The sequence below is a fragment of the Delphinapterus leucas genome, chromosome 11 (genome assembly GCF_059928025.1).
Source record: "Delphinapterus leucas isolate spDelLeu-1000000601 "Yukka" chromosome 11, BTC_Dleu_Yukka2, whole genome shotgun sequence".
Lineage (NCBI taxonomy): Eukaryota > Metazoa > Chordata > Mammalia > Artiodactyla > Monodontidae > Delphinapterus > Delphinapterus leucas.
Window position 1 is genome coordinate 43,352,310 of NC_143139.1, and position 22,410 is coordinate 43,374,719.

General features: G+C 40.8%; 2 protein-coding genes across 5 annotated transcripts in view; one reads left to right on the plus strand and one right to left on the minus strand.

The window, feature by feature from the left end:
* Window positions 1-229: 229 nt before the first annotated feature.
* On the minus strand, window positions 230-3,387 carry LOC149748012 (gametocyte-specific factor 1-like). Its single transcript, XM_089920829.1, has 6 exons — window positions 3,291-3,387; window positions 2,773-2,779; window positions 2,258-2,367; window positions 1,996-2,097; window positions 983-1,049; window positions 230-413 (listed from the first exon to the last, which is right to left on the minus strand). Exons 1-6 carry the CDS (start codon window positions 3,385-3,387, stop codon window positions 311-313), a joined length of 486 nt encoding a protein of 161 aa, XP_089776955.1. The 3' UTR covers window positions 230-310.
* A 5,146-nt stretch (window positions 3,388-8,533) lies between these two features.
* Window positions 8,534-22,410, plus strand: part of NCKAP1L (NCK associated protein 1 like) — a 43,759-nt gene continuing 29,882 nt past the window's right edge. For 3 of the 4 annotated variants that reach the window (XM_022571972.2, XM_022571974.2, XM_022571975.3), the window contains exons 1-10: window positions 8,534-8,667; window positions 9,750-9,860; window positions 10,589-10,681; window positions 15,041-15,097; window positions 15,831-15,973; window positions 16,800-16,890; window positions 16,981-17,118; window positions 17,742-17,807; window positions 17,931-17,979; window positions 18,075-18,231. In XM_022571972.2, the coding sequence (XP_022427680.1) occupies window positions 8,566-8,667; window positions 9,750-9,860; window positions 10,589-10,681; window positions 15,041-15,097; window positions 15,831-15,973; window positions 16,800-16,890; window positions 16,981-17,118; window positions 17,742-17,807; window positions 17,931-17,979; window positions 18,075-18,231 (1,007 nt within the window). In that variant the 5' untranslated portion in view covers window positions 8,534-8,565. The remainder of the gene's footprint in view (window positions 8,668-9,749; window positions 9,861-10,588; window positions 10,682-15,040; window positions 15,098-15,830; window positions 15,974-16,799; window positions 16,891-16,980; window positions 17,119-17,741; window positions 17,808-17,930; window positions 17,980-18,074; window positions 18,232-22,410) is intronic. The other variant, XM_022571973.2, reaches the window with a different exon arrangement.

A 22,410-nucleotide genomic window follows, 5' to 3' on the forward strand; every position in this document is an offset into this window, starting at 1 on the left:
GGATAGAAAGAGGACATTGAGGCAGTGCCATTTTGATAGCAAGCGTTTTTATGGAAGACCTAAGCTTGATGTGTGTTAATAGCATTTCAAATAGAGTTCTAGACAGCTCTTTCTCCAGTCTGATTTAAAGCCATCAGGACTTTCCCTGCGTTCTATTGTGAGAGGAGGAGGACTTTGAATAGAAAACGTTTATTTTTATTTATTTATTTTTTGAACGTGTTTATTTTTAAAGAAGAAAAGCTTGTCTAAGAATCTTTGAAGATTTAGAATACGATGTTAGTGATATTAGTTAAAACTATGTTAATATATATTAAAACTGTGATGTTAAGAAAGTTATTCTACCTTTTCTCCAGGACTTATGGTTGTTAGGATGTTTATCATCCATAGTCTCTTTTTTTATGTCTCTTGAATCGCTGTAGAAGATGACCAAAGGAGGAAAGTTAGCTGGAAATCAGAACTAGAGAATTAGTCTAGATAACCAGTTCTAGGAGATTAAAGTTACTTTAACAAAAGTAGTTGATGCTACTACATGTCAGGGTAGGAATTACTGGTTTTGTGCTAGCATCTGTTTTATATAGTTCCTTTGCACCTTCCCTCCCCACTGTGTATCCAGTGGGTAGCTCCACTGAGGGCTCCTCTAGCTCTTGGCTGTGCCCTTGAAGTTTGTGTGGTTGGGGATCCTGCCCATGTATAGTATACTAGCTCTTTCCCCTTTGTAGCTTTAGGAATTGGGGGTTTTTTCCCTTGAAAATCTTACGCAGAATTGAGAACCTTGTGTAATCAAGTCCTTGATGGATTAAAGTCCTAAGTGGAGCCTTAGGAAAGGAATGGAAATACTCAGAGCCCATGAATACAGCTCTTTTAAAATTTGTAATTGAAGCTTAGGCATCTGCCATGCCTATGATCTAGTGGCCATTCTCCTAAGGTATTAAAGGTATTCCACTCTCTATTCCAATAACTTCTATAGGATGATTTATCTTACCTTTCACAAACCAGCATTTTTGGAGCAAATGTCTTAAGGACAAATGAAGGAGAATGATGTGTGTTATCTAGAAAGAAAGAAATCAGGATGAAGTAACACAAGTACTAAGCATTTTTACATTATTGCAGAGAAGGCTAGCTGGCAGGAGATTTGAGTCTCCTTTCCATAGCTGTTGCTGGGAAGTGACTGCTCTGCCTGGGCCTACATTTCTGCCTCCCTGACATAGGTATGGTCTTGTTACTAGTTTTTGCCAATGGGATGTGAGTAGAAATATTGTCTTCTGGGCTGAGGTGGTTATGAGGTAGCTGTACTTTCTCCATTCTCTTTTTGTGGCAGCTTGGGAAGCCAGGTGTGGGAGGTGACAGTCAAAAGTCAAAGAGCCTCTGTTCTTGAATCACCACTCCTACCAAATACTTGCACTGGATTGTATACAAGGGAACTTCTGTTGTGTTAAATCATGACATTTAACACAGTTTGGACTTTATCTGTTAAAGGGGCTTGCATTGCTCTAACACATACATACATCTTTATTTAATATTAATCTACCTTATGAGGTAGGTATTATTCCTTTTATGGATGAGGAAGATGTGTTGGAGAAGTAGCTGGAGGCCAGAGCAGATAGCTGAACCTAGATCTGACTGAAAAGCTAGTGAATTCTCCAGTATAACATGCTGCATCTTAGAGAAAGGATATCACTTGAGATAGGATAGATCCTAATCTTTCAGATTACAAGTAAAAAATTACTTCTATGGAAAGTGACTGGGTATTGGTAAGATAAGAATCTTTTAACTGTTATAAGTGAATTTAGATTTAATTAGATTCCTTTTTACTGGGTTGCCTCTCCAGAGAGAGATGAAATTCTGAGATTTACTCTTTTGATTGCTTTGGTGAAGGATTTTTGTGGGAGTAGTATTAAGACTAATTACTGCAGGGCTTCTGTACTTATTAGCTATAGAGGACTTAGGGTCCAAGCCTTCACTTAAGACTGTGTTCACTGTCTCACCCTTGCTTACCTACATTCCAGACACCAGGGTCAGGAATCTGATTGGCTGCGTCAGAAAATTTTTCACTTGGTTCCAAACTTGGAGAAGTAACCTTTGGAAGATTAAATGGCTCTGAAATAAAGCAGACCAGAAGTTATAGAAGCAGAGTGGAAACTTCTTTTTGTTTTTCATTCCTCATTTGGCTAAGATGTCCATAGCTATGAGATATGGAGGGTGGGGGGGGGCAATAGAACTCGACTCCACTTATCTGTCCCCCAAATGAAAAACTTGCCGTCATCTATAGCAGTTCTATTGACAGAGTTAGCCTCATGTTCTTTGAGCCTTTTGATTAGGACCACATGACAAGCATTATATTTGCAGTTAGCCATCTTTTTTAGTTTTCTTTGGATTTTTCTAAAAGGAAGAAGTTCTTGTTAAATGGCTATTAGGTTTTGCCTGTATTCTACCCTCCATTCCTTTCTGGAAATGCTGAAGACATACAATGTCTTCAGGTGCTATGTATACTCAGAAGTTTTTTTTTTTTAATTTATTTCTTTCTTTATTGATTTTTGGCTGCCTTGGGTCTTCGTTGCTGTGCCCGGACTTTCTCTAGTTGCGGCGAGCGGGGGCTACTCTTCATTGTGGTGCACAGGCTTCTCATTGAGGTGGCTTCTCTTGCTGTGGAGCACGGGCTCTAGGCACGCGGGCTTCAGTAGTTGTGACACGCAGGCTCAGTAGTTGTGGCTTGCAGGCTCTAGAGTGCAGGTTCAGTAGTTATAGCACATGGGCCTAGTTTCTCCGCGGCACGTGGGATCTTCCCGGACCAGGGCTCAAACCTGTGTCCCCTGCGTTGGCAGGTGGATTCTTAACTACTGCGCCACCAGGGAAGTCCTGTTCTTTTATTTATTTATTTTTGGCTGCGCTGGGTCTTCATTGCTGCGTGCAGGCTTTCTCTGGTTGCTGCGAGCGGGGGCTACTCTTCATTGCGGTGTGAGGGCTTCTCATTGTGGTGGCTTCTCTTGTTGTGGAGCATGGGCTCTAGGCGTATGGGCTTCATTAGTTGTGGCATGTGGGCTCAGTAGTTGTGGCTCGCGGGCTCTAGAGCACAGGCTCAGTAGTTGTGGCACACAGGCTTGGTTGCTCTGTGGCATGTGGGATCTTCCTGGACCAGGGCTCAAACCTGTGTCCACTGCATTGGCAGGCAGATTCTTAACCACTGTGCCACCAGGAAAGCCCCCTGTTCTTTTTTTTTTAAAGGGTCTTTAACCTTTTATATTCTGAGCTTAGTTTTCTCCCTCCAGTGACTTAAGAGTTATCAGGAAAACTCACCTTTCTACATGATGCCAGGTGGTACTGTAACCTGCTGACTGACATCCTGTGGTTTGGGTCATAAGGACATATTTCCAAGACTTCTAGCTCCATGAGCCCTAAATAGCAGGAGCCATGGGTTGGCAAAGAAAATACTGACATTTAGGATCAAGTAATGTTGACATAGGTCTATTTTCTGTTCTCAGAGAAAGAGTAGTGTGAAAGATATGGGTGTCTCAAGTTTTACCTATGAAAGTTTTGGATAACTAAACAATAGTCTAGCCAGTCAGATAGTAGGATAATAGGATAAATTCACTGTTTATCTGCCTCGGAAGGCCAAAAATTAGTATTTGTACATATTATATAGCTTGTTTTAGATAGTTTTTTTTGCCCTTCATTAGTGTGTTAAATAAACAGGTAGGATTCCTTGGAAAATTCACAGTACTGGGGTAAGGTGAAGTTTAACACCATAAGCTTGAGTGCTGGAGAAAGCAAGGGCTGGGGCAGCCGGTTCTTTCACTGTTCAGCACTGCTCCCTTCCATCTCTTTGCCAAACCTGTCTAAATTAAGCTCTTTTCCAGACAAGGATGCTACTTGTCAGATAGGTCAGCATAGATGCTTTTGGGGAGGGGGATTTGGAAGAATGAACATTACCGTATTCAAGTTCAGGCTACTTTATAATTATCTGAGAATGCCCATCCGAAATCTCTAAAGTTGTAGGTATTAACACATGAAGACTCCTAGAAGTGAACTAAGAATACACAGTCTCAAATCTGCCTCATTTTACTACCAATAGGAGGCCTACACTCCCTTATGGCTAGCTGTCTTTAGCATCGCAGACATTCACTTCAAGGACTCCCAAGTTTCCAGGCAACAGCTACAGTTGAGATTTCTGCAAAGCAGAGACAGCACAGTCTGATAAGGGGGAAAAAGATCAAGGCAGACTGCCATAAGCAGTAGGGATAGAGAAGTGCCTAGAATAGCCCATTTCAATTCTACTTTACATCATGCCTAGGGCATAGACAAAGGGCACAGAGCTAGACTGTTAAATGTCAGATTTTCCTGAGGGCATTTAGGTGATTAAGTCTAGGGATTTAAGCTCAGGTACCTTTCAGGAACACAAGCCAAGGTGTTTTTTTAAAGCTTACAATGCATATTAATGGTTATGTTAGAGCCGTGAATACTTACTCTGAAGTGAATTGTCTCCCTGAATATAAAGGCGCAGTATAATCCAACATTGCATAGCTATCTTTAGATTCTTCTTCTTTTTTCTTTTTAATTATTATTGGGGTATAGTTGTTTTACAATGAAGACTCTTAAAGATAATGGAAAAAGAGCTTTAATACCTAAGTGTAGTCTTTAGATGACCTCAAACCCTCATTTTTAGCCAGCAGCCTAGAAAAATTTGAAGTTTGATTGGACTGAAAGGCTGGTCTTAATAAACAAAGAGTGCTTCAGGCATAGGCCTCAAGAATTGGTGCCCTGGGACTGTTCACCTAATTATTGCTAGCTGAATATCCCATGTAGAGAGGCCAACACTCTAATGGAGGCCGTTTGGTTTAATGCCATTTGTTAGACTTGGCAAGAGTATTCCAACCTTGATGCTAGCTTGACACTTAAACCTAGTCGGAAGGCTTTTTAGACCGAACTTATTCTTGAAGCAGTGACTCTCAAGAATCCGAAAGGCAGGGTCACTTGAACAGGAGAACAATCCTTCTGTAAGGCAAAACAAGGCAAACAGCTGAAGTGTGACGGGAGGGAAAGCACAGTACCTTTCAGTCAAGTGGTGTGAAGCAACTTTCTACTCAATGCCTCTTCTCCCATCATATGTTCTGTGGTTTCTCAGAGGTTTGGAAGTTTTTGATGTCATAGTTAGGTCCTGAGAAGTGGTTCTCAAGCCTGGTTGTGCATGAGAATCACTGAGTAGTTTCAAAGTGACAGAGCCTTTGGCCCCACTCCAGAACTGTTGTATTAGAATCTTCACGAATGGGGTCTGGCTAACTGTGGCTTTAAAAGAGTTCCACAGGGTATTCTGATTTGTAGACAGGGTTACTAGACCCTGCTCTGGGGTAATTGAACTCCCCTTAGAAGGGTTCCTCCAGTTTCCAGCAGGACCTGCCACATAATGTTTCCAGGGAAGTTTCTCTAGAGATTACCTGTTGGCATGATTAGTCTCATCTTTAAACTTGGCCTTTTTCTTTATGGGGTGCCAAATAGAATTCCACAGAAAGCAACATAAGCTCACTACATGCTAAAAAAAATCAAAAATTTATATTTGGCGCTCCTAATCCAGTGTACCAGGTCTTGAGCCAAATATTTACATACACCATGTCATATAATTATTTGCACAGTTGTATGAGGGATTACTGCCATTGTATAGATTAGGAAACCAGCTCAGTGGTGGTAGATAGCTTAAAGTTACAAAGCTAGTAAGTGTTGATTTCATCAGGAACGACTTTTTTTTTTTTTAATAAATTTATTTATTTATTTATTTTTGGCTGTGTTGGGTCTTCGCTTCCGTGTGTGGGCTTTCTCCAGTTGCGGCGAGCGGGGGCCACTCTTCATCGCGGTGCGCGGGCTCTCACTGTCACGGCCTCTTTCGTTGTGGAACACAGGCTCCAGACACACAGGCTCAGTAGTTGTGGCTCACGGGCCTAGCCGCTCCACAGCACGTGGGATCCTCCCAGACCGGGGCACAAACCCGTGTCCCCTGCACTGGCAGGCGGATTCTTAACCACTGCCACCAGGGAAGCCCCAGGAACGACTTTAAGCATCGCGAATCTGTCAGGCTCATAGTAGTGGATACAAGTTTTCCAGAATTGTCATTTCTGCTTGACAGTTTGTATTTTATCAGTGGCAATAAATACTGTCAGTTGTTTTCTCTGAAAAAAAAAAAAAAGCTAGCAAGTGTTTGAGTATCATTATTACTATTCTTTGATGTAATACATGTCAAGCGCTTAAAGTACCTGGTACATAGTAAATAACCAGGTCATCACTTTACATGCAGTAACTTACTTAACACACACAGTGCTCCCAAGAGGCAGGAACTATTAATATCATCTCAATTTGACAGACAGAGACACTGGATCAAAGCTGCTAAGTGATAGAGTTGGGATGTGAACTCAAGCTGTCTGGCTCTAGAACCTGGGATCCTAGCCTCTAAGTCATAAGGCTCAGTCCACTGTACTCAACTATTGAACCCAGAATTCTGTCTGATTCCAGAATGTAGGCTTTTCCCATATGCCAAGTACAGGCAAATAAGTGTTTCTGGGCTCTAGCAATCTTACAGTTCAGCTGAGGTGGCAGTATAATACAAAATGGGCAATTAAAGGTGAAAACTAATTTAGGTGTAAAATATGTGCTATAGACCAAGTGCTATAGGAGTTCAGCAAGGGCTGGACTTGGGATTGTTTGTGCTGGATCCAGAAGATTGACTGGGATTTGGGTCAGCAAGAGAGAAAGCATCCATAAATGAGAAAGGCAGAAATGAAAAATGAACATAGGACACTGAGAACATGGTCCCCACTAAGCTGGTGAGTACATAATAGGGGACAGCAGAGCATAAGATTGGCTTGGCATGGAGTGTCTGTAACAAAATTTTTTGGATGAGGATAAGAAATGCAGGTGAGAAAGATCCAATAGGAACTATACTAACCCATAAGGAGGCTGCTGCTATACTGCTGGTCAGCTCCGTAGATATTGGTGTCTTACTGCCTGCCCTTTATTCTCCTCCATCAAGGTAAAAGACCAATAGAAACCTCATGGATCTCTTTAGTAGAACCTGAGTTTCGTTGGTAACAGCAGGTAATTCAAATATTTGGGGCCACTATCACCTTATGCTAGGCCCATAGCCTTCTAGGGACTCAATTGCAGTAAATAAGCTGGAAGGCAAATTCTGTTTTCCGAAAATGCAAAGTCTACCTTAGAGATATTTGAAATTTTATTCCATCTTCTTGTTTATTTGAAAAGGTGTTAGAAAGGAGGTAGATATGAAGACAATTCTGTTTGATTTAGAATTTTCTGAGTACTTTCTGCTTTTTGCCTTGAAAGAAACTTGAAAGGGAGCTGATTTTCTTGAGTTAGGGCGTTAAGGCCTAACTTGGAATGACAAAATATAATAGTGCTAAAATTTATCTAATCTTCTAAGATTTAAAGTCTGTCATTAATTTCCCCTTGTTAATCTCAGTTAATTTGGTTCTTCTTTATGGGGCCTATTTCCCAGTTTAGTCTTAATAATTCAACAAATAAATCAGCATATTTATTGAGTGGCTATTGTGTCTAAGAGGTGGTGTTCTAGATCATTGTTTCTCAATATGTGTCCAACGGAACATTTGCACCAAAACCTCCTAGAGTACTTGTTAATGCACACTTCTAGACCCCACTGCAGACCTGCCAATCCTGAATCTCAGGAGACAGGGATTGATCTCAGTTTCTTAAGCACCTTTAAGAATCATTGTACTTAAGTGGTGGTTCTCAAACCTGGGAGAGCATTGAATTTAACCTGGAGGGCTTGTTAAAACAGAGTGCTGGATACTACCCCAGAGTTTTGGATTCAGTAGGTTTGGAGTGGGACCTGAGAATTTGCATGTCTGATAAGTTTCCAGGTGATGCTAATGTGACCACACTTTGAGAATCATTGTGCTAGAGGGATATAAAGAAGTGTTAGATACAATTCCTGTCATTAAGGAGCTTATGATGTAGTTGGGAAGATAAGACATATACTTAAAAATATAACAAGGAATACAGTGTTATATAATGTTTGACAATGAATGGGGTAGTTTGGAGGAGTTGGAATTTAATCTAGGCCCTAAAATGTGAATAGGCTTAAGGTTCAGGAGAGAGTAACATAGGCATTCTTGATGGGGATATAAAAGAGGGAAAGTATAAAGGTGGATGGGCCTGGGGTGGTTGATACTTTTTGTCTGGTGTGGAGCTTTATATAGGGCACTAGTGGAAGGGTAAGGCCAAAAAGGCTGGTGGCAGACTGTGAAGAGCCTTGAAAGCCTGCCCCTCTCCCCCACTTCCACACATTTTACAGTCTTACCAAAAATGCTGCACAGCTAGAAAGAGGAAGTCTCCCCTGCTGAGTGTGCAAGAGGAAGCACAGAAGATCTGGAGGCCTGTGAGGTGTAATGACTGCTTTCAGCCATGAGCCAATTGTAGAGGCAACGGGAAGACCAGCGCACCAACCAGGCTGGGTGCCTCCGCCCAGAGGGTGTCACCACCCAAGCTGAAAGTGTTTGGGGAGATCAGGCATTGCTGTCTGGATGCTCCTCTCTCTCCGTGGCCATCATGTCTTTGACTTCTGCCTACCAGCATAAGTTAGCAGAGAAGCTCACTATCCTGAATGACCGAGGTCAGGGGGTTCTCATCCGAATGTATAACATCAAGAAGGTAAGCATAGGCAAGTGGACTAGTACTAACTATTCCAGCAGTCGTAAGGCAGGGAACCCTGAGGCAGGTCCAGCCGTTAGGCTTGCTCCTCTTTCTCACTAGTTTAACTGGCCTTCAGTCACTCGGATTGTGTAGGACAGCCAGTGCTGGGAGGCAGAAGCGGAGGCTTTTTTTCAGGGCTTCCGCCTTTCTTGGTATGATTCTCACCCCCAACGAGGGTGTCTGCTTCCTGCTGGGGTTAGAGATGGGATGGGAAATAACTGTGTTCCGGGTCTCCTGGATAAAAGTCTGGGTCTAGAATTCTGGGTCTTATTGTTTAGTGCTGGTCCCCCACACTCTGAAGACAGCCAAAGTTGGGTCTCTGGCAAAAACTTTTTCGTGCAAGTACTTTCCCTAAAAGGAAAAAATAGGTATACTATTTGGATTAAAAAAAGAGTAGGTACCTTCTGAGGGACTTAGGCTCTGAGACAGTTGTTGCTGTGGTTATATATATATGTGTGTTTAGGATAGGAACTTCGGAATTGGGAGAAGCTGGTGGCAAGAGGTGGGCTAGGGGCTGGGCCTAGTGAAGTTAAGAGATAAAGACGGGTGGGAGTGGGGAATTTCTGGAAGAGAAAATAGGTGACTTGGGGGGAGGGGACTTTGGTGCATTTCATAATAAAACAAATCACTGGGGACATAGTTTCTCTGTCTCCATGCCCCCTATAAATGCCCTTTGGGATAAGATGCTTATATAATGGACATAATTGTGACACTGATTCTCCCACAGAGTCTAAGTCCTGAGCAGCTGCTTTTCTCACTCCTTCCGGCTTCGGCTGAGGGGTGAGGAGAGAGCTTCCTCTCTGTGCCGGGAGAGCAGATGTTAAGCTTTACCCAGCAAGACGAAATGCTGAGGTTATTTAGCTCTTCTGATAGCTAGCTTAATGTCCTGGAACTTGTTCCTGACCTACTCTTATGCTTTTATAATTAATTCCCAGATTCCCTTTCCCTAAGAGAGATTGTGACAATGCATGATGCAGGAAGACGTATGTTTCCAAGGAGCGGGAGAAAGGGTTGAAATATAGTGTTATTTATTTGTGCAGACTTGTTCAGACCCCAAATCCAAGCCCCCTTTCTTACTGGAAAAGTCCATGGAATCATCTCTCAAGTACATCAACAAGAAATTTCCCAACATAGATGTCCGAAACAGCACGGTGAGAATGCTGTCCCTCTTCTCTCCTTTCTCTGAAATAACTCTGTGCTTGGATGGTTCAAACTCTCTTTTGACTGCCTCTTCTTGAACTTGGCAGGGGATGGAGTAGCCTTCTTTTGGTTTTCCTAAGCTCAACCACAGGGCCTCAGGTTGTTGTAGTCTTAAGAATTCTGAGATAAGATGGGATTCTCCTAGGGTAAACTGGAGCAAAGCATTGCCCCTTTCTCCATTGTAAGATTCACAAGAACACTTTGTTGTTTCCCAGAAAGACAGCTCTATCGATGAAGCAGTTGCATATATTTTATTGTTGTTCCTATTTCCCCCTCAGTGTGTTCTCGGTTATTGTTTTAGAGTTATGCATCTAGTGTCATATCCCTTACTTCTCCCTTATTAAATGTTAGCCCTAGATTTCTTACCATCTTACCTATAGCATCTTCTCATTCAGCTTCTTTTGACTTTGATATGAATAATAAACCTCTTTAGCTGAAAGAGACCTTGAAATTTCCTCTCATTTCACAATCTATATCCAGTCAGGATTGCATGCAACCATCCTGCCTAGACAGAGAATATTCTCTGTTTAAAAACCTTCCGAGTTCGAAGACTTTCCAGCTTCCTCTGTCAGTGTATTTTAACCCTCTTTAAGAATGTTTTAGGTACAACCCCTGTTCTTCTTGGGTTACTTTGATCAATTGTCTTCTTAATTTGTGTTTTTTATTTTGTTTCTCTCAGCAACATTTAGGACCAGTACATCGGGAAAAATCTGAGATAATTAGATTCCTCACCAACTACTACCAGTCATTTGTGGACGTTATGGAATTTCGGGTGAGCTCTCTCTAGCCCAGGTCCCCAGTGTTTGGACGTTCTTTTATGTTCCTTATTCCCGTTTCTTGAAAAAATAAGATGTATTGATATACGGAGGGATATCTAAGTTGTATTGTTAAATGAAAGTGAGTTGCAGAATAGTGTATGATACAATTTTATTTTTGTTTTAAAAGATACATAAACTTATATACACATAGTGTTAGTGTGTATATATATATATATGAATGAAAGATTTGGAATATTTCACATTAAACTGTTAAAAATACCTGCCTTTGGGGGTGGATTATTATGATTAGCTTTAACTTATTACACTATACATTTCTGTATTATTTGAGTTAAAATTTTAAGTATTCTTAACCAATAGTTTATTACAAATCTACTGAAAAATTTCAAGAATGGTACAATGAATATTGTTCTACTCTCCCCCTGGATCTCCTGATTTTTAGTATTTTGCCATGTTTGTTTACCTTTTTTTTCTTCTTGAACCATTTGAGTTAGTTGCAGGCATTGTGACATTTCCCTCCCTGAACACTTTAGCATACATCTGCTAAGAGCAAGAATATTTTCTTACCTAACCTTAATACAATTATCATACTCAGGAAATGTAAAATTGCTACAATGTTATAGTTAATATGTAGCCCATATTCATATTCCTCTGGTTGTCTCAAGGATCATACATTGAATTTATGATGTCATGTCTCTTAGTTGTCATGTCTCTTTAGTCTTTAATCTAGAATTGTTCTCAGCCTTATTTTGTCTTTCATGACACTGACCTTTTTGAAGTGTCCAGACTAGTTATTTTTCACAATTTCCCTCAGTTTGGATTTGTCTAATTGTTAACAGTGTTTGGTAGCATAATACATGGATGATAAATTGAGTTTTAAACAATGAGCATGTACTATTTTTGTAAACATAAACTGTGAAAAATTATTTAGTACAATGTTTTTGAAGGGCAGATCGATATGGTGTTTCAAAAGTCTTAAAAATATATACTTTTAAATGTAACAATTCTAATTCTAGAAATTTGTCCTAAGGAAACAATCAGAAGTGCAAAGGTATATGTACAAGAATGTACTCTGTTGCATTATTTATGATAGTGACAACTTGATAATGATATATTCAAGAAATAGAGGCTTAGTTAAAAGTTCAGAGTATATGTCTATAAATGAATATTATACAGCTGTTAAGGATAACACATATTTATATTAATCGGCATGGAAACATGCTCTTCACATGTTCTTTAGTATAAAAGCAAATTACAATGTAGCTTACGACAGGAGATGTCCCTAAAATGTATATTTACATAGATAAATATGCATATAAATAAGGCTGGAACTTCTTTACATAGTGAGATTATGAGTGGCTTTAAAAATAAATTGAAATTATGTTTGTATTTTCTAATTTTTCTGCAATGAACACCTATTATTTATGTATTCAAGAAATAACACAAATTTTAGTCATCTGAGCCATTTAAGTTTGTGATGGTATTATAGTATTTCTTCAGGTGGCACAAGAGTATGGGACCCTGCTTTGGGTGTCCTGTATTTTCTCTAGGGAGCTAATCCAGGCTGTTCATTAGATCATGCAGTGAAGAGAGAAGTTGGGACATGGAAGACCGTAAGGTCTGAGGGAGGGTCAGGTCAGAGGTTAATTCATTTGGAATTGAGAGTAGTGATTAGGAAGAAGGTAGGCACTGGTGGAGGTAGTAGAAGAATGCTGGAAGCATATAAAAAGTCTATTACTAGAAAATTTGTCCAAAGGAGATTTTAGGATACCTCTGGTTGCTGCAGTGGTAAAGTTCTGAGCCCAACGAATCTAGTATGCCTCATTCAGGGCAGAAAGGGAAATAGAGACACGGAGGTATTGTGCATTGTAAAGTAGGTAGGCTTTGAATCAGACAGAGCTGGTTTTAAATCTCAGCCTTATCACTTACAAACTGTATGGCTTTAGACAAGAAACTCTTTGACTCCTAGTTTCTTTATCTATAAAAGGGGAAATGAGATTTACTGCATGGGGTATTTGTGAGAATTAAATGAGGTAACACATTGAAAACATCTAGTACAGTGTGTAGCATATAATAAAGTAATAGGCCAAACAGATGTTAAATCCATTCCCTTCTGATTCTGTCTTTACAGTATAGTGACACTGGTTGTATGAGAGGCTGAAAGCAAACTTCAGTTATATCTTATATCCCTTGGGAATTGGGTTGCAGGAAGGAGTTGTAGACAGGCCCTCCCAGCAAAGGAGGCAGCATAGACCTAGACAGAGGTCTTGAGATCATGTAGTATAGACAGAAGATCATGGCCTCCGGGTTCTAATTCTGATACTTTGCCTTACTAGTTTTGTGATCTTTGGGGAGTTTCTTAACTGCTCTTAGCCTCAGTTTCCCCGTATGTTACTTTAGATACAGCCTTTTGGGGAAGGTAACTTGGAAACATTTTTCCCCATACATTTAATAAGTTTGCAAATGTATACACCTGTGTAACAACTGCCACAAAGTACAGAAAATTACCATCAACCCAAAGCTTCCCTGCACCTTTTTTTCCTCAGTCCATCCCTACCTCCCTGACTCCTGGCCCCAGGCAACCACTGGTCTGCTTTCCAGATTAGGTTTTTCTTTTTCAGGGGTTCATATATATAATTAGAATCTATATAGCATGCTTTCTTTTGTGTCTGGCTTCCTTCACTCAGCATGTTTTTAAGATTTGTTTATGTTTCATGATTCATTTCCTATTTTTGCTGAGCACTATTTCATTGTATGGATACAATCTGTTTATCCACTTACCTGTTGATGGACTTTTGGGTTGTGTCCAGTTTCTGGCCATTATGCACAAGTTGCCATAAACATTTGAGTACAAATCATTTTTCATTTCACTTGGGTAAATAATCTAGAAGTTGAATTGCTAAATCATATGGTATGTATATGTTTAATTTTATAAGAAACAGCCAAACATTTTTTCCAAAGTCGTGGTTCCATTTTCCCTTCCCATCAGCAATATATTAGTGTTCCAGTTGCTCCACATTCTCATCAACACTTGCTTTTAGTCATTCTTTTTTTGTTTGTTTTTTGGCCGTGCCAAACAGTTTTCGGGATCTTAGTTCCCTGAACAGGGATTGAACCTGGGCCACTGAAGTGAAAGTGCCAAGTCCTAACCTCTGGACCACCAGGGAACTCCCGAATTTTAGTCATTCTGATGGGTGTGTGTAGTGATATCTTCTTGTGATTTTAATTTGCATTTCCCTGATGACTAATATTATTGGGCGTCTTTTCATGTGCTTGTTCGTCATTTTTATATTTTTAATTGTAAAGAGCCTGTTCAAATCTTTTGGCAACATATTTTAAAAATAAAAATATATATACCCTTTGATCTAGCAGTTCCACTTTTGTAGAAATGAAAGTACCAATGTGCAGTGGATAGGGCCAGGAATTGGAACAAAGCAAACACTCATCAGTGGGAAAAAGGCTGAATGAACTGGCCGTACCACGGGCTATTATGCAGCCATTAATAAGAAGTACATTAGTGCTCTACCAGATGACTTGAGGACTTTTAGCAGGTAAGGTTGAATAAGAAAAGTAAAATGATAAGAACAGTGTAATAGTATCTCAAATTTTTAACACAAATGATTTTCAAAAAGACCTCTTTCTCTCTTTTTCTCCCTATCTAATAGGATTATATAAATAGGATGAAAATTAAGAAAGGACATACCAGGTTTACCTGAGGGTTGGGCAGGATGGAGGGTGGGTGCTGATGTTGCGGGGAGGGAAGTGTCCACAGTAAAACTGCATATTTATTTAGGTAAAATTATGTATGAAAAGAAAAAGAATCCCTCTCACACTGAAATGAGGTTAAATGAAGTATATGCAACTTACCTAGTAAGTACTTAGTACATAGTAGGTGATCAGTAAACAGAAACATGTAGAAAGTTGGGTAGTTTTCCCATTTGTTAATGATTAACTTCTGAGAATAAGAGACAGAATCGAAGAACAGACTGATTTTGGGATTCATCAATAAAAATGGGTCTGATTTTTGGTAGTTTAGAAACAGCCTATCAGATGGTCTGCATCTTGTAACCTTTTTTTGTGGAGGAAGGGGGCACTGGGATGATAAGATCAGGGAAAGTGTGCATAATGTAGTAGTGACTTGTGCCTGTGGAGACATGGGCATCCAGTAGGGTAGCCTGATAGGGGCCCACGGACAGCTTACAGAGGAGGAACTCCCTCTACTCAGCAACCCTCTCTTATGTTATTCAGTGGCTCTCTAGGACCTCCAAGGGAGAGAACCTTCCCCTCAAATTCTGGTAGTACATGTCATCTTCTCTTTATTCTTTATTCATTCTCATCTCCGATTCTACCCCCAGGATCATGTATATGAACTTCTCAACACGATCGATGCCTGCCAGTGCCATTTTGATATTGTAAGATTCTTGGCAATTCTCTTCTATCCTAGAGCCACGGAAATTGTCTCTGTTGGGACAGTGTGGGGTGAGATGGGACTGGAGGAATGGCTATTCCCCCAGGACTATAATATAATATATATAATATAATATATACTGTATAATGAATGAATGGCTATTAATTCCAGGACTATAATTCTTTTGTAAAAATGTTGAAGTTAAAGTGTATTTACGGGCTTCCCTGGTGGCACAGTGGTTGAGAGTCCGCCTGCCGATGCAGGGGACACGGGTTTGTGCACCGGTCTGGGAAGATCCCACGTGCCGCGGAGCGGCTGGGCCCGTGAGCCATGGCCGCTGAGCCTGCGCGTCCGGAGCCTGTGCTCCGCAACGGGAGAGGCCACAACAGTGAGAGGCCCACGTACCGCAAAAAAAAAAAAAAAAAAAAAAAAAAGTGTATTTACATGTTAAGCAGATCAGCAATGTGATTTATTTAATCCAGAATTCACATAAAAATCTTCTTATTCTACCTCCTCCAACCTCTAAATGCTACCTTATTTCCTGGCCTCCTTATATCTTGAGCTCACTTTTAGCTCCTGAATTTTGTTAAAATTTTCTCCTTCTGAATTTGCAGTCTTGTCAGTTTCTCCTTCTAAATAGATCTTTCCAGAGTCTGTTAAGCACTGTCTGGAATGGTTGGGGAAATAGTGGTTAATAGGCCTTGCTGTTCTTGGGTTCCTATGTATTTTCCTTGTAGAATCTCAACTTTGACTTCACTCGGAGTTACCTGGACTTGATAGTTACCTATACCTCAGTTATTTTACTTCTGTCACGGATTGAGGATCGACGGGTACTCATTGGCGTGTACAACTGTGCCCATGAGATGCTGCATGGACATAGGTGAGTTGAGATATACAAGATGAAGAATCTCATACATGGTGCTATGAGGTAAAGGTGGATACAAGAGAAATAGATGGCATGCTTTCTCATGTGAGAATCTATAGTCTATATGATAACCCAGGCAAAGTAAAACAATTGCCCTGTCTCTAATGAGTTTTTAATCCTGGGCTGGCTGCCACTCTGCTTTTGAGGTTATTGCAAAAGGCAAAGAAAATTCTTTTTAATATTGGTAGGAATAATATTAGTAAAGTTAAAGCCATTAGAGGTAAGTAATGTTTGAAAATACATTTGGAGCCAAATATAAATGGATTTTGGATTATCTGCAATTCTTTGCCTTTCCATTAGTGCAAATAAAAGTATTTAAGGGCTGAAAAAAATAAAGACCAGAGGGATCAGAGGGGACCGTGGAACATTGTTCTATGTATGATGTGTATTCCCATGTGCCTACATGAATACCTAGGCACATGACTTATCATTCGCTTTGAATGTATATATATTCTTTTGGGTTGTATACAGATTTGGGTCCAGCCATATTACTTGATTTGTGACTAATCAATATGGATTTATAGAATACCTATCATGTGTCCAACCTTATTTCAGGTGCTTATAATGAAGAAACTTTCATGGACCAGCCCCAAATCATGTGATTCTATCTTAGTTATACCTGGGCCTGGAGTGGGTTATCTGTATATGTAATTCACAGTTTAGTATCTTTGGAGGTGGTGGAGAATACCAGACTATGTACACATCGTTATCCTATATGCAAACATGAGAGTTTATATCATGTTTAAGGGAGGGCTGTAACTCCTTTTTCCTATGCTTCCAGTGACCCCAGTTTTGCCCGTCTTGGTCAGATGGTCTTGGAGTATGACCACCCTCTGAAGAAGCTGACAGAGGAGTTTGGGCCTCACACAAAGGCAAGTTTCTTGAGAGAGTGGAGAATTCCTCAGGCAGAAGTATGTTGTCCCCATCATTGACATTGGAGATTCATTTGTTTTTCTCCACAGGCTGTGAGTGGAGCCCTGCTTTCTTTGCACTTTCTGTTTGTCCGAAGGAACCAGGGGGCTGAGCAGTGGCGTAGTGCCCAGCTTCTAAGTCTCATCAGCACCCCTGCAGCCATGATTAACCCTGCTAATTCAGACACAGTGAGTTCCCTTTTCCTCTTGTGAGTGGAAGCATTCTCTTTCCAAGGCCATCTCTTTAGAGGGCGCTTCTTTTCAGGAAATATCAGCCCTAAGAGTGCTTTAGCCCTCTTCTAGGATATGCCTCTGAGTTGATCACCTCTTGTGGCTAAAAAAATCATAGTTGGGTTGGGGATTTTCTTTGGACCAGGATTAGTGTGTGCCTGCCCACAGAAGGAATTTAATAAATGTTCATAGAATGAATGAATGGATGAAACTGAGTCATTAAGCACCTATTCAGCCCAGCAGGAACTTGAGCATAGATGTCAATTAATTAACAAATGTTTTTATTCAACCACTATCGGCCCAAGGTCCTTGCTTCAAAGAATTTATAATCTAGTAGGAAGATATGCCATGTATTCATAAAAATACAACTGACGGTACAAGAGTATGAGAAGCACCAAACAAGTGACGTATACTTTACATGGTAAAAGAATCCAAGGGAGACGGAAATCATGAGATTTTGAGTATTACTCCCCTGAATTGTTGAAGAGAAGTTATGTCAAACCATTTGTTTGTCCTCACTTCCAGTCCAAGTTCCTTTTTCTTTTCTCAACTATATTCTTTTCTCCTCACTCCACTTCTAGTGCCTCACCTCCATTATTGGCAGCTTTCCCAGATATTGGCTTATCAACGTGCCCTTATCCAGTCTGGTAAAATAAAAGTTGGTTTTGATACTCAAACTCTAGCTTGACTGCCCTTGTCTCGACTGCCTTAGTCTTTAGCGTGGACCAAGTTAAATAACTGCTAGACCATCTCTGCCTCTCTTCTCATAGATGGCCTGTGAGTACCTGTCTGTGGAAGTGATGGAGCGCTGGATTGTCAGTAAGTTTTGTGGGATGAGGTGGGAACAGACATAGCATGTTATATGGAGATCAAATTCTAAAAGTCTTCCTCTGCACTGTTTTACCCACCCACAGTTGGGTTTCTTCTTTGTCACGGGTGCCTCAACTCCAATAGCCAGTGCCAGAAGCTGTGGAAGCTGTGTCTGCAGGGTTCCCTGTACATCACCCTCATACGGGAGGATGTGCTACAAGTGCACAAGGTCACCGAGGATCTGTTTAGCGGTTTGAAAGGGTGAGATATGAGGTCCCAGCTAATCTTTTAGCCCCTCGTGACAGGGATTTTTAGCCCCTCCTGACATCCTTTTCTTTAGGGATTTTTAGCCCCTCCTGACATCCTTTTCTAGTCTCCATAAGTGTCCCAAGTACAGGTGTTAAGGAATAATTCTAATTATTGAAGAAATATTTATTGAATACATTCTATTTACTAGGTACTTCACTTGATACATTAGTTAATAAGATAGCATAGAGGTTAAGATAACGGATTCTGAAACCAGATTACCTGGGTTTGAATTCCAGCTCTACCACTTACTGGCTATGTGATCTTGGGCAAGTTACTTACCTTCTCTATGCCATGCCTCAATTTGTCTATAAATAATAATAATACTTCCCTATGACCTACCTCATAGGGTTGTTACGAGGAATGAAAGAGTAATTATTTATAAAGCATGTAGAAAAGTGCCTGGTACTTTGTAAGTGCAATATATGTGCTTATTAAATTAAAAAAGACAGAATCTCTGCTCTCAAAAGAGCTTGCAAATTAGTGAAAAATAAACTGTTGTGATATAATAAGGGATTATGATGTATAAACCTAAAGTGCTTTAGAAGGATACTTAAACTGGCCCTGGAGGATCCAGGAAAACCTGGAGACAGATAGACCTGAAGAATTAAAAAGGGGAAGCATGTGTGTGTGTGTGTGTGTGTGTGTGTGTGTGTGTGTGTGTGCTGGAGTGGTGGGGGTGGGGATGGAAAAGCAGGGAAATTGCTTAAGGCAGAGAAAGATACTTTAGGCAGAAAAACTATCAAGATTTCGAGGCAAAAGGGAGCATGGCAAGTTCTAAGAAATTGATATAGCCCAGGTTACAAAAATGAAGATGTTGTCAAGAGACAGATTTGGAGAGGTAAGTTGGGGCCTTGGATGTCCTGTCATGGGGTTTGAGCCTGTTCTAAAAAGGCTAGGGAGGGACTTCCCTGGTGGCACAGCGGTTAAGACTCTGCCTGTCAGTGCAGGGGGACACGGGTTTGATCCCTGGCCTGGGAAGATCCCACATGCTGCGGAGCAACTACTGAACCTGTGCTCTAGAGCCCGTGCGCCACAACTACTGAGCCCGCGCGCCTAGAGCCCGTGCTCCGCAGCAAGAGAAGCCACTGCAGTAAGAAGCCCACGCACCGCAACGAAGAGTAGCTCCCGCTCGCCGTAACTAGAGAAAGCTCGTGCGCGGCAACGAAGACCAAACGCAGCCAAAAATAAATAAATTTTTTTTTTAAAAAAAGGGATAGGGAGCCATTGAGTGATTTTTCTTTTTTTTTTTTTTTATAATTTTTGACTTAGCTGGATCCTCCAGGGCCAGTTTAAATTTTTTTATTTTGCTGTGCGCAGGCTTTTCTCTAGTTGCGGCGAGCGGGAGCTACTCTTCGTTGCGGTGCGTGGGCTTCTCACTGCGGTGGCTTCTCTTGTTGTGGAGCACGGGCTCTAGGCGCGCGGGCTACAGTAGTTGTGGCCTGCGGGCTCAGTAGTTGTGGTTCGTGGGCTCTAGAGCGCAGGTTCAGTAGTTGTGGCGCTCGGGCTTAGGTGCTCTGCGGCATGTGGGATCTTCCTGGACCAGGTCTCGAATCCGTGTCCCCTGCATTGGCAGGAGGATTCTTAACCACTGTGCCACCAGGGAGGCCCCCATTGAGTGATTTTTAAACGGGAGTGACACAATGATATTTGCATTTTAGAAAAAGTCACTCTGGCTGCAGGGAAGAAAAGAAGTTACGTGGAAAAAAACTAGAAGCAGGGATTAATTAAGTAAATTAGGAGGAATTGAGGATGAAGTCAAGGTTTCTGGATTGGATACTTGGTATTCCTTAAGATAAAGAACATATGATAAAAGCTGGTTTGTGGGGGAAAGGTTGTGAATTCACTTTTAAGCAGTTTGAATTTGAAGTATTTGTAGCACAGTGAAGTTAGATGTAGACCTCTTACCTTGTGATTGTGGAACTTAGGAGTGAGATCTGGATTCAGATAAAGGTTGGCGAAATGGTAATCAAAGCCATGGGAGTAGGTGAGATTACTCACGGAGAATGTGTGGAGTGGGAAGAGACTGGGATAGAACCTCTGAGAACGTTGAAATTTCAGGGCCAGCAGAGGCAGAGAAATCAGTGAGAGGTGCTGAGAAGAAGAATAACAGAGGTAAGGGAAGAAGACATGCTAAGAAGAAAGGACCAGTTATCTATAAATATGTTAGATGATGTTGGGAGGTCAAATAAAATGAGGACAGGAAAATGTTCGTTGGATTTGGCTGTAAAGATGGTCTTAGTCCCCTTCTTGCGGATAACTTCAGTTGAGTGCCGAGGTCAAAACCTGGACTGCAGTGGGTTTAGGACCAAATGGGAGATAAGGAATTTAGTAAATAACTCTTTCATGAAGTTTGACCTTGAAGGGAAGAATAGAGACAGAGCTATAATGAGAAGGAGGTGTGGGATTAAGGAAGGGGTCAAATACCTTTATTATCTTTGTAGTTGCAAAATTAACACCAGAAATGTGAAAAATACAAAGAGGAAGTTGACTACAGTCTCACTTCCCAGAATAGTTTGGTGCATGTCCTCCAGATGCTTGTGTATATATATGAACATGTAAAGGTGTGCATATATTTTCAACCTTATATAAGCAATTGATAAAAAGCAATGGATCCACATTCTACATTATATTCTTCTTTTTTTTTTTTTGGCTGCGCTGGGCCTTTGTTGCTGCGCACGGGCTTTCTCTAGTTGCAGCGAGTGGGGAATACTCCTTGTTGTGGTGCGCGTGCTTCTCATTGCGGTGGCTTCTCGTTGCAGAGCACAGGCTCTAGGCGCGTGGGCTCAGTAGTTGTGGCTCACGGGCTCTAGAATGCAGGCTCAGTAGTTGTGGCACATGGGCTTAGTTGCTCCACAGCATGTGGGATCTTCCCGGACCAGGGCCCAAACCCATGTCCCCTGCATTGGTAGGCGGATTCCTAACCACTGTGCTACCAGGGAAGCCCCTCTACATTATATCCTGAAGTTTTTTTTTTTTTTTACTCTATTTTGGATATCTTTGCATGTCAGTCTATAGAGACTTATTCTTTTTAACAGTCAAACAGTATTTCATTATGTGGTTGTAACATAATTTATTTACCCAATCCACTATTGATGGACATTTGAAGTGTTCCCTCACTCCCTCCTTTTTTTTTTTTTTAAAAAAATAACCTTTACAAACAATGTTGAAATGAACATCCTTAGACATATATCTTTGTGAACATTTCTATAGGGTAAATTCTTACAAGTGGAATTGCTGGGGTAGAGGATATGCATATTTCAAATTTTAATAGCTCTTCCCAAATTGTCCTCCAAACAGATGTATTATCTACCATCTATGAGAATACTTACTCATCATACTCTCAACAACTGAGTATTATTAAAAATTCATTGCCAGACTTAAGAGAGAGTAAATCTAAGATTAATAATTAGAAGTTACAGGAGGTAAATAGATACAGATATATAGAAACACTTTCTGATGATTACCGCTTCTGGGGAACGGAAGGGATGTTTGAAGCGTGTGTTGTTCCCCATCACTAAGAACAACACTAACATGTAAGATTTATAGTTTAGGGAGTTCTTTGCCATAAATGATCTAATTTGATCTTCATGTTACTTATACTCAGGTATATGTTTAATATATTCTTTTTTTCTTTTTTTTTTTGGGCTGTACCACGTGGCATGGGGGATCTTAGTTCCCTGACCAGGGATCAAACCCGTGCCCCCTGCAGTGGAAGTGCTGAGTCCTAACCACTGGACTGCCAGGGAAGTCCCAATATCTTCTTTTATAAATGAGAAAATAGAGGCTCAGTCTCAGTGTCACTCAGTTAATAAGAGATGAAATTAGGAAATCATTCCAAATTTTTTGACTCTTAATCCTCTCACTTTCCATCATACCATGTAGAGGATGAAATAACTACCCACCAGGAATGCTGTGGAGTTGAATCCTGATTTGATTAAGATACTTTCCAACTCTAAATTTCCTTGATTCTGTGCTAAGCTCAATAAGGGGTGGTTTGGAGAAGAGAAACGAAAGGTTATAAATTCGACTAATGTGGTGGCAACAGATGCAGTACAAGAGAAGACAGATATAAGGGACATAGGGAGCACAGAGCCTAAAGTAGCGTGGGACTTTTGAGCATGGGTCACTAGT